The 15251-nt window shown below is 48.3% G+C and overlaps 1 protein-coding gene across 2 annotated transcripts; it reads right to left on the reverse strand.

Moving 5' to 3' along the window:
• Positions 1-269: 269 nt before the first annotated feature.
• On the reverse strand, positions 270-14733 carry CHRNB3 (cholinergic receptor nicotinic beta 3 subunit). Of its 2 annotated transcripts, XM_037374281.1 has the most exons (6): positions 14347-14733; positions 10264-10415; positions 9177-9221; positions 4314-4423; positions 3206-4088; positions 270-1876 (listed from the first exon to the last, which is right to left on the reverse strand). In XM_037374281.1, the coding sequence occupies exons 1-6, from the start codon at positions 14432-14434 to the stop codon at positions 1742-1744; spliced, it is 1413 nt and encodes a 470-aa protein (XP_037230178.1). In that variant the 5' UTR covers positions 14435-14733; the 3' UTR covers positions 270-1741. The 2 variants fall into 2 exon arrangements, with proteins under 2 accessions (XP_037230178.1, XP_037230179.1); XM_037374282.1 differs by lacking the exons at positions 9177-9221; positions 10264-10415; positions 14347-14733 and adding an exon at positions 4641-9156.
• Positions 14734-15251: the final 518 nt, after the last annotated feature.

Below are 15251 nucleotides of genomic sequence, written 5' to 3' on the forward strand. Positions count from 1 at the left end.
TCAATGTGTAAGTTTTGTACCAGTGTCTTATGTTAAGACATGTATCAGTATATGCTAAACTAAACAGGTCTGTTCTAAGTTCCTCCAATATCTGAACGCTCCCTCCTCAAACGCACACACAGAGCTAAAAAGTTTCAAGGACTTTCCAAGAACGAGACAGCCCCTGTGAATAGATTTGAGACAAGGCTTTTAAAATGGGCTACAATCTAAACTTTATTGACAACAAAACAACAGCAAAGACCAGAATATGAGCACTTGCACCCCAGGAATCATTTACTAAATATGTCTTTATTAATAATGATTGCACAAGTGAGCAGGACTTTCTGCAGTGACGCAACAAGATGGGATGGTATTAACTCACAGAGGTCTGGTGCGCACTCATAATCCAAGTGCAAGAATACCTCTATCTATTTTTACCACCTTCTAACTTCTATACCTACAGAGAAATTTCAAGGCTAGCTAAAGCTTTAACACCAGATTCACATTTAGATTGTTAAAAATTGGATCTCCAAGCCCCTTGCTAGCCTTGAAAACATCTGCAAGTTCTGAATGGGATTTTCTAGCACTCCGTGCAATGAAACACTGTCCCAGCAAAAGTGATGAGAGCTTCACCTGTGCATTTTCTGTCAGATCTCATTTACACTTTTAAGTTGTGTTTCTAATCATGCAGAAGGATTCCATTTAAATGAATAAAAGGAATGAAATTATGAATTACCTAGGAAACATGAACAAGCCAACACCCAAAGTTATACCTTCCCAGCAGCCAGCCCACCCCACAGCTCCCAGGAGAAACTCCACTTCGGCACCAACCAGAACTTGCTGAAAACAATGTCTGCAGCTTCCCTCCAACTGAACTGTTTAGGAAGATCACTGTTGCCTTATGGAGTAGCATAGCCACCCTTTTCAATGCAATACACTTCAGGTGATCTTCCACTTCCACTTGTCAGCTAGCAGGTGCAGGAATCATAGTTTCTAAATGAAGAGCACAGGGAAAATCCCTACTTGTTCAGCCTTTTTGGTACATTACAGAGTAGCAGGCAGAATTGCAAATAATACTGAAAAGTGGGTAACACCTTGTCGCTTCCTGATGGGCAAGAAGAAAGATGAGGTGTGCATGCCGTAAAGGGTGGCAGCAGGTGGGCAGAGTGGTAAGTTCAGCCACTGTTGAGCTAATCCTGCAGCAAGGTGAGGCCACAGAGTCAAAATTTCAATCAACCCATCTAAAAGGTATTTGTGCTTTTCTTGATGCACATGCTGTGCAACTGCCAGTTCTGACACATGCACAAAGCGATCTGTATAGACTTTGTGGTTTTTACTTGGAAATGCAAATAAATTAAGTACTGATTTGTGTTCCTATTATAACTTGTTTTATAAAGTAGCATTTCAACTGACAGATCTGCCTTTTAAGTATAATCATTGTGCTGGAAGTACTATTTCCAATTTCAACTAATAATCTTGGCTTTTATTGTAATGAAACCAAGCTACTAGTACAATACGTATAACCTAATTGTGCAGCCCCAATTCACTTCAGGACTCAGCTGCACACCAAGCCCTTCCCTGATCTCAGCCAAATCTGTAACTGGTAGAGTTGTATGAAGACAGAAAGCACTATTCAAAGCCTGCCGTTACCAGCACCTTCCCTCATACTTGCTGTTGCTTCCCATCCTTTATACCAGAGACCAAGCTCGAAGGCACCACCATCCCTTGGCATTGTACTTGTATGCTACTGTGGGAGCATTTTCTACAAAGTGCTGTTCAGCCACATCTGTAATGCAGGGGTAAAGATAAGAACTGAACCCATCACTGACACCACCAGAAATAACCACAGGAAGATCCGATCCAGGACTTGAGCTACAAATTTCCAGTCTTGGACAACCTAGGAAGGAGAAAAGGAGAGCAAACAGAAACTGTAATGAGCCTGGTACTTTGTTGATATTGCTACATATATTTCAGCTCCAAAAATCTGTTTTTAAAATTAGAAGTTTGTGGTATGCTTTATCCTAGAACGGACATAGATCAACTTTTTAGCACTCATAACCATGAGCTGCTCAAAACCCCCAAACAATTCCTTCATTTTAAGCACATGGCAATCAGACCTTTTTCAGCATGTGCAAAAGTTTTTAGATGAGTGCGTATGTGAAAATTTACAGTCTCAAGCTTGAAGATGGCTTTATGATGAACTGGGTTTCTTTTCACAGAACTGCATTTCCCTTAAAGTGCCAGGACTTGGCCCTAGCGCAGCACTTTGACACAGGCATTGATTCCAGTGTAGGTGGTCCCATGGGCTCGTGTTTGATTAAGTGTTCTGTTGGCTCGGATTGTGCACCTTCAGGGCGGCGATTTTGCATTGTGAGTACTGGCACAACCCAGCACACACAAAAAAGCTACTTATAAAAGTGATTCGAAGGACTTTTTTAATTAAAAATTGTTTCAGCTTCAGAGGGCTTCATTCATGGAGATTCTATGTTGACATACTACAGGGTTTACTTTTAAACATAAATTTACTGTTCATCTTTCTGCTGAAGTCCTCTCAACACATTATGAACTAAGCCCTGGTTTTGCTACTAGGAGGGTGCTAACAGAAGTTTTTCTCTTTCCGTATGCTGCTAGGTGCATTGCTCTGCTGTCCTACCCTCTCATGAGATGCATAGTTTATGCACACAGTAATTTGCCATTTTAATAGATGGATTTTCAGAAAGGGGAGAAAAATGGTGGTTAGGGGCTAATCTGAACTGGTGTTGGTGAAAATCTAGAAGACCTCCACTCAAAACAGGGCAGCCACACTGTGTATAGTCACTGGGAGGCAGGGAATGAGACCTAGCAACTGCCATGGACCGTGCCTGTAAGTTTCGTGAAAGATACACTTTCAGAGTGTGTGACGGTTCAGAGGTTTTCCAGATTCATTCTATCCCCAGCTTAAGCAGGACAAGGTTATTCAAATAATCCAAAAGCAGGAATTCCTCCAGGAGAGGCTGTTGTGGCCTCTTGCATGTGTGAAGAACAGGGACTCTCACAGCACAATACAGTTCTCCTTGAAGCAATGTGTTTCCCCCAAAATCATATTATTTATCAAGCAGGGGAAGCTCCCAGGACATGTTTGAGATGAGAGCAGGAGGAAGAGGCAGAGGGAAAGGCATGCAGAAAGGGTAAGAGCTTGGAAGTCATCGCAGCCAAGGAAACTGTGATCCGCCCTTGCCCTCCTTACCTGTCTGATGAAATGTTCCTTTTTAACATGCCTGGAAATGTATCGAATGGAGTCAGCGGCCTTTTCCAGAAAGGCAATAACAATTTTCTCTCCATCTTTTGCTTGCTTGTGTTTCTGCTTCCCCAGAAACTTTGATTTCAAGGTGGTTTCCTTTTCTTCAGTGTCTGAGAAGGAGTAACGATCCACATGGCCCTTCATGCACAGCAGCCGAGGCAACTTCTGGAGGAAGAGTCTTTTGACCCAGGGAGCCATGGGATGGTAGGTTGCTGAGGAGCGGTGGTGGACGTTGATAACAAACACAGTCACGATGATAGAGAGGGTCACAAAAATCATGATGAACAGCAGGTACTCACCAATCAGAGGGATGACTTTGGAAGAAGAAGGGATTATTTCCTCAATCACTAAAAGGAAAACAGTGAGGGAGACTAGAACTGATGTAGACAGTGAAAGCTTTTCTCCTTCATCTGATGGTAGGTAAAACACCAGGACAGTTAGAAAAGACAGTCCCAGGCAAGGGATTATTAAGAAAAGAGTGTAAAACAGTGGAAGGCGTCTCAACACAAAGGAGTAAGTGACAAATGGGTAAGAGTACAGCCCATCCTTCCTGTTGCCTTTCATACCCTTGGCATTTAAGATCTCCCACTCTCCATTATCAAAGAAATCTTTCCTGTCTACATTTTCATCCACTAAAATTAAGTCCACCATACTGCCATCATATGTCCATGACCCAAACTTCATGGAGCAGTTCTGCCTGTCGAAGGGGAAGAAGGTCACATCCATTGTGCAGGAGCTCTTATAACTGGCTGGTGGTGTCCAGGTTACCACTCCATTGTACTTCACTATGACTTTGGTCATCAGGGATCCTTCAAAACGTCCATCAGCACTGGGAGTTGGACAGGAAGAAACAGTACCAAGTTCAGGATTATGTTTGCCCCAGTCCTACCCCCTCACAGCTCTGCTTCCTACCCATCACCTGGAGGACAAGGGAAGCCAACATTCATACTACCTAAAGAAGCAGCCTTCTGACAGCACATGCAAGCTTCGCAGTGGCTGACATGCCTTGTCCAAGCTCTGGTCTAAGTCGGGAGCAAGGACCCATGCTACTCACTTTTCAAATAAAACAATGTCGGGAAGCCACAGGGACTCAGAAGGAACACGGATGGCGGTGATCCCACCATATTCCTCGGGATTCCAGGAAAGCTTGTGGTCGATCCATTCCTGTAACAAGCCAGCAGAGTCCTCTGCCCAGTCATACACAACAACCTCATTCCTTCTCCCACCACTCACCTCAGAGGGACTGCGTCGCACAGCACAATGGGCAGAGCTTGGTGAAAGACTGCTCAGCTGCAGGGAGGATGCTAGGCAGGCATGGCTGGGAGATGTTAATCCCTATAAGCATTGCCCCTCCAGCCACAGGTGGGTCTTAGTAACTCACCCTTTTGCAGGCAACCTCAAGGCAGGCACTTCTGGGGAACACTTGACATTCACCACCCTGCCCAGCCCACCTGAGGGTAGTCCAGAAGGAGGAGACACTTCCCTTGGGTGTGGTACATCTTCTTCCCTCTGACAGCCAGCCCATGGTGGTTTTGGCTCTTGATGACCCCATAGAAAAGCCAGCTGGCATGGCACCTACTACCCAAGTGACAGAGAGGTGGCCTTTAATTACTTTTCAGTGGAGACCTGGCTGTTTTCAGTGAGTGGAATACAACACCTGATACCTGTACACTGTCCTTGCAAACCAAATCATTGTTCTCTCATCAGAAAGACCTGCACAATATTGTGGGAAAAATAATATGACATTATGATAAAGCATTTGGTACACATTCCTGAAGAGATAACACTAACAAGGCAAAAGCAGAGGGATTCCTGGCCATTTTCATCATGCTGAACTCCAGAATAGTTTTTCTCTCCTCTTTTGTTTTTCAGATGGGGAGATCCTAGCAAAGTGGCTCTCACAACCTGGAGATTTCCACAGAGGTGCAGTGGAAAAGCAGCTTTTTGATCCCCGTTCATTGTTGATGGGGGTTTTCACTTGCCCACAAGAGCAGCAGTGAGAGGAGGCAAGAGCTGTAGACTGTGGTCAATATCAAGAAGCACAAGATGAACGACTTTCCATTAAGCTCCAACACTGAGAGGTCCCCAGGGATGTGGGGGCCTCAGCCTTCTCTGGGCAATTTCCTCCATGATTTAAGGATGAGCCAAAAGTGAAATTCTCTGCTTCTTCTCCAACTATATTGTTCCCCTCTTCTTCAATTCCACATGTGTTTCACAGCTATACCTACAGAAACTTGTTATTGCAGTCCTTTACAGTGTGACAGCAACCCAGACCCTCCATAGAGACCTAAACACAGACAGTGAGAACAAGAGTCTTCCTCCTCCCAGGTGCAGGGAAGGGATGGGGCCAAGGTCCTGGGCAGGTGGCTGGTAGACCTGTCCTAAAACCTTGCCGAAAGCACAAGCAAAGGAGGCAGCTGCCCAGGATGGCACCATGGCAGGATTAATGGCCCCACTACCTGTGCCAGAAGAGACATGGACCCACTCTCCAAACTGTTCATAGGGCTGGCATCAGCTGCCAGGCACAGCCCTCCACCCCTGACTCCTGCTGCTGCTGAAGGAGAGGTGGCAGCTGTTCACATGTGGAAAGAGAAGAGGGGTCATTGCTGATTTAGCCTCAGCGACAGAGCACACAACTTCTAGTGTGAACTGTTCTCTGTGAATGGGCATCTACCAGATGTTTCCAGCAGCCTGGGCTGTTAGGTGGGCACAGACTCCCAAGTATGTATCCTGGACATCTCCTGCAAGAGGTCCAAGGGGGCTTAGGCTGGAAACAGACCTGTTATGCAAGGGGATAGTCAGAGCTGACAGCAGCAGCCAATAGAGTCACCTCACAGCCTGCACTAACACAACAGAAGCAAATACCCAGTCAGCCACCTAGAGATACAGTCATCCCTCTGGACCTGAATTGGAGCAGCCCCTTGGCATCTGCAATACTCCTCCACCCCCCCTGCCCTGCATTGATTTCTCTCCCAGCTAAAGTGCTCTTTCATGTCTGCAAGGCAAATTGTTGCGTGCCATCTTACTAGAGCAGAAAATAGATTGTATGCGGAATTTGAAGAGCAGTTTAAAATGGGAATCTCCCTATGGGCTATGCTGGCACAAACCATAGCAGTGGATTCAAAGGGCCCTTTCCTCTCTTATCCCTTTCTTCCAAGCTGCTCCAGACCCTCCCATTGCTCTCCCCTTCCTCCAGGTCTGCCAAATTCCCATCTCTGGGATGTCACATCAGTGCTTAACCCACACCAAGTGGACCAAGAAACACTGGACCCAGATTCTCAACCCTTGCTAGTATACTCCATAGCTTTCCTGAACCCAGATACTTTCTTAGCAACCACTAAAAGCTCCTTTGCAACTTGTGTGTCTGCCTGCATGCACATCATCAAGTCCCACCATCTTGAGCACCTGGATGTCTAAGGTAAAAAAGAAACCCCTTGGATTTAAGCTATGCTCACCTAAGAAAAGCCAGAGTCATGTAGAGAGATGATGACTGTGATTCCTTCTCAACCTCACGCACTCAGTGTGAAAATCAGACTTCCCTGACCTTCCCAGGTCCTGCAGAAGGTCAGGGTCTGTGTCATTAGAGAGTTGTGGTTTGCTTTAGTGTTTTTTACTTTTCCCTACCCAAAAGAAAAAAAAATATTTTAGTTGTACTTAGTTTTATGGACCTTTTCCTAGCTGTTGCGCTTATACACTCTAATAATCCCCCAAGGACTGGATTGCACATGAGACCAGTTCACACCAAGCCCAAGTGAATGCATGATTCCCAAAGCAGGACACCTAGGTGAGGCCACAGATATGTAGTGCTCATCCTGACTTCCTAGGAGAATCTGCATGTGTGACAATCAGAACCTGTCTCTCACTTATATTCTGCTCCCTTTGCATTTCATTTGGGCCTTGATGTTCCCAGTCCCTCGGACGGAGAAGGAGTATTAGAAATGGCAGCAACTAGCCACAGCCCTGCTCAGCAATTCTGAAAATCACAGTGCTGAGTTATCCTGGGGAACTGCCCTGGGTAGGGCACAGTCTCCGAAGGCCTCCAGAGAACTCAGCATGTCTACAGTGCAAACTCCTGGGTAGTCACAGCATGAGGATCAGATAAAGTGGTTTCCACCTTATCTTCATCCTCCCTGACACCCAAGAGGCAATGAGCAGATGGTGGCGTATCCCTACCTCCTGCAGCATGTTTGGAGTACCCTGCAGCAGAACCTGATTTCCCACAGCAAGAGTGGTGAAACAGGCTCCAGGCTATACCTCTGGGGAGGTCAGTGCTGCAGTACAAACAGGGTGGTCATCCTGGATGGGCTAACCTGAAACGTCCCCACACAGGTTCATGCAGCAATGGAGAGGATGGGTAGGTGTCTGTCTGCATTAGTGTCTCAGCCCTGATGCCCTTGGGCAGCCTGGACTTGGATTTGGTCTGTTAATGTGAGTCAATACTTCAGGTCCTTCTCTTCTGCAGTCACTGTAACCTGAGTGAAGATGTCACCCAGCCAGAGGGATGAAGGCAGCCCCAGGACATAGGAAACTTTGCTGTCCTGGATGAAGCAAGCAGCCAACCCTTCCCTAAGAAGGAAATGATCAGGCTGAAATATTCTGTCAAAGGCTGCAAAAGGCTATAAAATCTTTCTGGGGATACTTGCAGGAAAAGGGAGATGAGGAGGGTGAGTGGGTGGATTTCATACCTGCAGATGGCAGGGCTTGGGTGTGCAGGGGCAGGTGGGTGCAGCAGCCTGCAAGGAGAGAGGGTGGGAATTGGGAGAGGACAGATGGGATGTGAGGGGTTACCTTTGTAACCTCTGTCTGGCCAAGTGGCTACTCAAAGTAAGGAAGTCAAGATCTGGCCCCGTGCACCTGAGGGGCTCTGCAATTGCAGCTGAAGGTGAGAAAAATGTAATGCTGCAGATTTTCAGGGTAGGGTCTTAGCAGCTGGATTTGGATCAGCAGCAAATTTCTCCAGCAAAAGGGGAAATTCCTGTCCTCCCTGCAGCCAAGGGAAGTCTGAGCTTCTTCTTCAAGGGAGAGACTGTCTTTACATATAATGTCCATACGGTCCTGCTCCACCCAGAAGCTCACACTCACTGCAGCGCTACAGGTACCACACTGAGAACAAAAACTGAGCTGCATTTCTCCTCCACCAGCCCAGTGACCCCTGGGAACCATTTCCCATAGCATCATTTCAAGTACAGTTTGGGTTTTATGTCCTCTGCGTAAGATCAGCTGACATGTTTATACTCACGTGGCTGAGAGACTTAAAATAATTGCCACAAGGTCACTAAACTGGTGCAATGTAATCTATACCAAATGCAGTGTTCTTCAGGAGTGAACAAGAAAGGAGACTTAACAGTCTGACTTGCACCTTTCCCCCATTTGTATAAATTATCATCACTTCCAGAAGCAGTTATGTTAGAGAGGTCTCAGATTTTAATTGCCACAGATTTTAATTGAGGGTGGGTGGGAGGGTGCGGGGGTTGTAACATGCTGGTCTTATCCTTCTCTTTAGTTATGCTGAAGAAGAAATCCATCTGAAACACCACCCTTAGCTCGGGCAAGAGAGACAGTATTTGCTTGAACTCCAGGTCTGGGACAGGACAGTCCCTCAGGGCACACACAGCATCCCAGGGACAGCCCTTGCAGTATCAGGAGATGTTTCTTCTCTGAAGTAGCTGGCTTGAGTACACTGCTGGAGTGCAAGCCAGGAGAAGAGGCCTTTCTGCCTGCCTTTCTGCCCCTTTATGCATTTGCAAAAGTGAGAGGAGTAAAGTAAAAACTTCAGGTGAGGTGACCTGGTGCTGCTTTTGTCTGGCCACTCGAGATCACGAAAGGGGATGGATGACGTAGTGGGCAGCAGGCTGGGCAGGCCACTCAGCTCAGCAACCCCACACTGGAAGGGGAGGTCTGATTTGGTCTAACTTACCTGCTTCAGCCACACATTGGTTGTCATCAGCTGATTCTTCTCATCCTAGGGTGACACAAGGTAGAGAGGATTGCAATTTCAAAACAGCCAGCAGAAATGGACCCTGTGCCTGCTAAGTCTAAGCCTGCACTGAGCAGAGGAGATCACTATCATCCTGTTTACCCACAGGCCTGGGCTCTTTCACTATTGGGAGAAGTGAACTGACTTTCTAAATCCAGTCCCTGCTCTCGCTGGGAGCTCCTGAGGCTGGAAAACCGAGGCCAGGCATTTCACAGCAGCCCAAAGGAGCCAGATGCCAAAGAGCAGGGAGGCAGCAGGGCTTAGCCAGCAGGTGGGGTCAGGACAGACATGTCTGTGGGGTCCCAGAATAGCTGGTCTCCCCACACTGCTCAGCCTGGAGTCACTTTGGGAAGATACAATCTGAAATATTGTCCTGAATATGTAAAGCACAAAATTAGTCTGCCTTCCATGGCACAAGGGATGCTGCCAGGGGCCAGGGAATGGAAGAACACTGTTGTGTGGGTACCTCTGGTCCCTGTGCAAATTTCACTGTGTGTTGCAGTGATGGAGAGGAAAGGGAAAAGAAACATTCCAAGTGGGCAAGAACATGGAATTGTCTGTTATGCCTCTAGTGTCTTTTCTGAGTGGCCAGCTGGATCAAGATACAAGCTGCCTTTGGCCTGGATACAAGCTTGCTTAGAATGAACAATGTCCAACCATCTCTAGCCTTCTTCACCCCTGTCCTGTAGCTGCCTTGTCATTAAATTGCAAATTTAGTCATCAGGGACAGTGGTATGGACTATTTGATTAACACCTGATGCAATGAGGCCTTATTCCCTGAGAAGAGCAGGGAAAAAAGGACCTTCAGGTTTGCTGCAAAACAAACAAGTCTTACAGCCTGTACAGCATGTCAGGCAGGAGGTCGTATCGCCAGCACCACATCACACTCGGCGTTTTGTTGCCTGATCATCACTTTGCATTTCACATGTCAGGAGACAAAAGCCAACAGCATCACCAACCCTTCCAGGTGGATGCACAACTGTCTACAAAAGAAGGGATGTTTTACCAAGCCCAGCACGACACTTACCACATCCACAAGTTGTGATATCTTTAATCCAAAAAGGACTTTAATGGTGTCATTGGAGTTTTCCACAGGGCGGACCCATTTCTGATAGCCTTGAAATAAGTGCTTGAGGAGTGCGTCCTCATTTTCAGCAATTGAACTGAAGGCAGCCACATCTGAAAGAGAGTGGGGGCATGCTGGAAAGCAGACGTGGAGAGCAGCACAAGCTGAAGAAGTGAGGCAGAGCAATGATGTGAGACTAATTTACCTCTAGGCAGCTCTTGTCTGGTACAATAAAATCTGCAGGAATTCAGATGCACAGACTTTCAGCAGAGCCAGGGCAAGGGGAGGGGAAGGCAAGGCACCCCAAGACCAACTGACACACACAAAACGACCGTCAGACCACAGCAGTGCTGACTTTGTACTAGGTTTCTGTTTTCTGTGGCCTCTTGGTCTTCAGTCTTTCTTGTTTATTATTCTTTGGGAGATCTGCAGGCTTTGAGTACCAGGTGCTCATATCCAGCCTGGTAAATGCCACCCTGAGGAAGAGTTCTGTTTTCTCAGAAACCTGTGGTGTACCACAGAGAGCTGGGGCCACAGGGTAGATCTGGTCACTGAGGGGCAAACCTGTGGGGTAAACCCTGGCTAGCTGGCTTGCAGCTAGGAACAGCAGCAACACACGGTGGGCATTTCAGGGCCCCGGGATTTCACTTGCACTTGGTTGGGTTCTATGGCCTCTCTGAGACAGGAGGCTGCCCTGCACAAGGATTCAGGGTGGTGGAAGCTGCAGGGCCTATAAGTCAGATCTGAGGGAGCCTCATAACAGAGGAAATTAATCCTCCTTCTGGGGCTAAGCAGGGGGTAGCAGGAAATCATTGAGAAAGCTGAATTCTTTCAGGTGGGGAGACTGTGTTTGGTGGGCTGTTGCACTAGCAGAGCGAAAAGCAAAAGGAGGTCATCCATCAGCAGGAGGAGCTGGATAATGCAGCTGGTAGGTCCTCAGTACAGGACGATGCAGGTCTACACCTGCAAGACTTGGGACTCCCCCAGTCCCTGCCACCACATTCCCCCTTGCCCCTGCTACCACGAAAGGGGAAGGGCAGTTCAGACCCTCCATCCTTTCCCAAGTGCCAGCCCCACTCTCTGTAATGCTGAGGTCCTGACGTGACATCCACCTCTTCCCTTGTGCACACACACAGAGCACCCAAGGATGAGAAGGACTCCACCTTGAGAAGGATCTCACCTCTCGCCAAAGGCACCATGCAGGGAAAAGGAGCTTGTGCTGATCAGCCCTGCGCCATGGGGGTAACAGTCAATATTGCCGTGCCAGCAGTCAAAGGGGACCCCACAGGGTGATGCCCGGGGCCCACCTTGTCCCCTCACCCCCCGTGCCCTGCCAGCCCCAGTGTGAGCAGGACACCTGTGCCTAAACTGCCAGCCATGAGGTGCAGGAGGTGCCTGCAGGCAGAGGGTCATGGCTGAGAGACACGACGGTGTGAGGTGGGTGATGGGAAAGCCTGGGCAGGGGGGCACAGCTCAGGGGCAGCACACATCAGAGGCAAGGGGGCCCCCAGCAGGGTCCCTCTGCCACGGAGAGAGACAAAAGGGCATCTGAGCCCAGCAGCCCCTCCAGAGAGAAAACCAGAGGCAGAGGGTAACGCTCTGCCACATGCACGGAGGAGAGGGCATGACCACAGACCACCGTCCCTGTCCATGCCTTCTTCCCCCGGCAGCTGCTGCCCTTCTCCTGGGAGAGAGAGGCCGCGCAGCCTCCCCTCCCCCGCGCAGCCTCCCCTCCCCCGTGCAGCCTCCTCTCCCCCGTGCAGCCTCCTCTCCCCCGTGCAGCCTCCTCTCCCCGGTGCAGCCTCCTCTCCGCGGTGCAGCCTCCCCTCCCCCGTGCAGCCTCCTCTCCCCCGTGCAGCCTCCTCTCCCCGGTCCAGCCTCCTCTCCCCCGTGCAGCCTCCTCTCCCCGGTGCAGCCTCCTCTCCCCCGTGCAGCCTCCTCTCCCCGGTGCAGCCTCCTCTCCCCCGCGCAGCCTCCTCTCCCCCGCGCAGCCTCCTCTCCCCGGTGCAGCCTCCTCTCCCCCGTGCAGCCTCCTCTCCCCGGTGCAGCCTCCTCTCCCCGGTGCAGCCTCCTCTCCCCCGCGCAGCCTCCTCTCCCCGGTGCAGCCTCCTCTCCCCCGTCAGTCTGTGTGAGGCTGTGGGCAGGGAGTGACCCAGCAGGAAGCGGCACAGCTGAAGGACTGCCTGAAGCAAAAACCTGCTCCCACACCAGAGCTTTCTGTTGGACAAAATCCTGCCCTGACTTAGTCTAGATTTTCTCAGGAAAGCACAGGCTTCAAGCAGCACTGTCACCCCCCACTTCCAGCCATAGCAAATGCCCGCTTTTCTTGGAGAATCTGTAAACTCTGAAGCCTAGCAATTCCTACTCACAGGGTAACAATGATTTTACTGTCAGGTGTTATAGCACAGGCTGTGCTCATCCTCTGTTGTGGATGTGCACTGGTGGTGGCATTACCAAACCCTGGGGAGGTGGAAGCCCGCTGGTCAGAGGGAGCTTTCAGCACTCCTTTCCACCTGCTGTGCAGCTTCTGTGGCCACCCTTTGTCTTGCTGCTTTGTCATAAGCCTTTGAAGTCTGCTGTTACCAACCAGGAAACCATAAATGCCCCTTCTGCTTGCTTCAGGGTTTATTTCTCATGCCAAAGATAGCCTAGCTCTACCACAGCAAATGGAGGACAGAGTCTGGGGTCTGTCCTAGGAAAATGGATTGCCTGCCCAAACATGCTGGACCAGCATTGCATCTGCAACAAAAGGAAGAAAAAGAGCATATTTTCCCCACTCACTACCCACAACCTCAGCAGTCCAGTCCCATGACTCTCTGCAGAGACCCTGGCTCCCAGCCCTTTTGATTTCCCTTTAGGAGGTTCACAGGGGTGTGGTGTTGTTAAACACAGGAAATTTAATGGGAAAGCCATTGAATAGGAAAAATCCACAGCCCGAAAACTTGCAGGATCAAACCCATCTTTGTCTTAATGCTGGAATACATTGCACTGGGTTTATTTGAGTATAGCATCACACACACACTCAGCCACACACCCCATGGGCACGGTGTCCGTGGCTGTGTATGGAGCTCCTGCTAGGAAAACGGCGCCTTTTCACAGCCCATACTTCACATGAACTCCAGGGCCCTAATACTCCAAGAGGATATAGCAGAGAGGTGGTAAAGCTGGTTTGGGGGCTGGATGTGTTGATTCTCAGCTGCCAGGGAAGCCACAGAAAAGAGTGGGAAAGACTTGAGAAGTCTCACAAAGAAGAAAGCCAGAAGGAACAAGATCAGTGCCCTTGTAAGACAGCCTTAGGACAGTTTAAAAGCAGAAGTTTTTTAGTGAGAAGGAAGACATATCAAGAGGAGAAAATAGCCTAAACAGCTCCTTTGATCAAGCCCCATCTGATGACTAAGTTAGATAAAGTCATGAAGAAAATACTGAGCAAAATAGAGAAGCAGCTGTAGGACAGATGCAACCCTGAATTTACCATATGGTGCACAGAGAAGACAAAAGTTGGAGAGCTCCAGCTCCCTCGCAGGTTACTGTGTCTGCCAGTAACTGAGCACTACTTGCCATCTCCCCTCTCCTCCGGGTTCCTGCTTCTCGCTGCAGTCCATGCCGCCAGCAGTTCCTCCCCCGGCACAGGGGCAGGAGTGCAGGGCAAGGAGTCTGCTAAACAAATGTGTAAAACACCCCGAGAAATAAACCGGACATTCAGCCTTTCATCAGCTCACCTGAGGCATTTCAGTTTTCCTCCTGGTGATGGAGATTCTCCCACAACTTCCTTTAGCAGTGAAGATTGAGTTTAGGGGTTTTCATTAACTTCTACCCGGTGACCACCCCACCACCCCAGTTAATAAAACCTTGTTGCCAAACTGCTCGTTGTTGCAATACAAAGGCAGCAGCTGATACAACCCTCTTTTCCTAGTCAGACGGTGTTAAGAGGACTGAGGGAGGCTGGTATCTCCCCTGTCTCTGCAAGCAGCAGCTAACTGGCCAGCAGAAAAGAAATCTTGAACATCTGCAGCTTGGCATGGAAGAAAAAGAAATTGCACTTACCTGAGTGGCTCAGACACAGCACAAAAAGCACTAGGCAAAGCATGGGCACCACGGTTGCTTTTTCTTTAAATCTGATCTTTTGTCTCATCTTAGAAGGGTACTAAACCGATCTATTTAAAAATCAAGGCAGACGATTGAGTCTGCAAGGCAAGACAGCACCTTTGAGCCTTATCTTGCCTCATTATGATGCTCCACTCTGTAAATCACAGTTCATTGATTTTCAGTCAGCTGTCACATCCCGTAAGCCTAAAACAGGGCTCTGGGTCCTAAACTCTGACTGATTTGTTTGCGGTGGTATTTGCGTGGCTATATCCACTGTGGTCTAGGAGTAGAAGCTAAGCAAGGTTTTTAATGAGGAGAAAGGTATTTTATTATGCTGCCAGTTAACAGCTAGGGAAAAAAACAAGCTGCAGATCAGACCCAAAGATAGATCACATACCTGAAAGGTTGTCTGTTTGCTCCAGCTGTATCAGTTGGTCTAATGAAAGAGGCAGCCTCCCTACAGACCTAACTTAGCTTATTCATTTTTCATACGACACTTGCTGTTTTATAGCTATAAAATGGATTTGGGGAGGAAAAAAACCAGTAAAATATAGTTGGGAAAACAGGGCTCATTTCTAAATTTATATCTCATCACTCATGCATATGATGCCAAAATGGCATAGAGTAACTGCTCAGAGATGAATTTTGTCTTTAAGCAGCAAAGGTATTTATTTCATGCAACACTGGGGAGCTAGCTGATTCCCACCAGACAAACTAGCTCCCAAGTTTTCAGTGAAAAGTCAGATAATTCATACAGTTTTCATAAGAGGTTACAACATCTTTCCATACATATTCATTTGATTTTGACACCTAATCATTCTATTCATAATAGGTGGGATCTAGGTGGAGTAAACTTTCAACTT

This window comes from Falco rusticolus, chromosome Z (assembly GCF_015220075.1).
Source record: "Falco rusticolus isolate bFalRus1 chromosome Z, bFalRus1.pri, whole genome shotgun sequence".
NCBI lineage: Eukaryota > Metazoa > Chordata > Aves > Falconiformes > Falconidae > Falco > Falco rusticolus.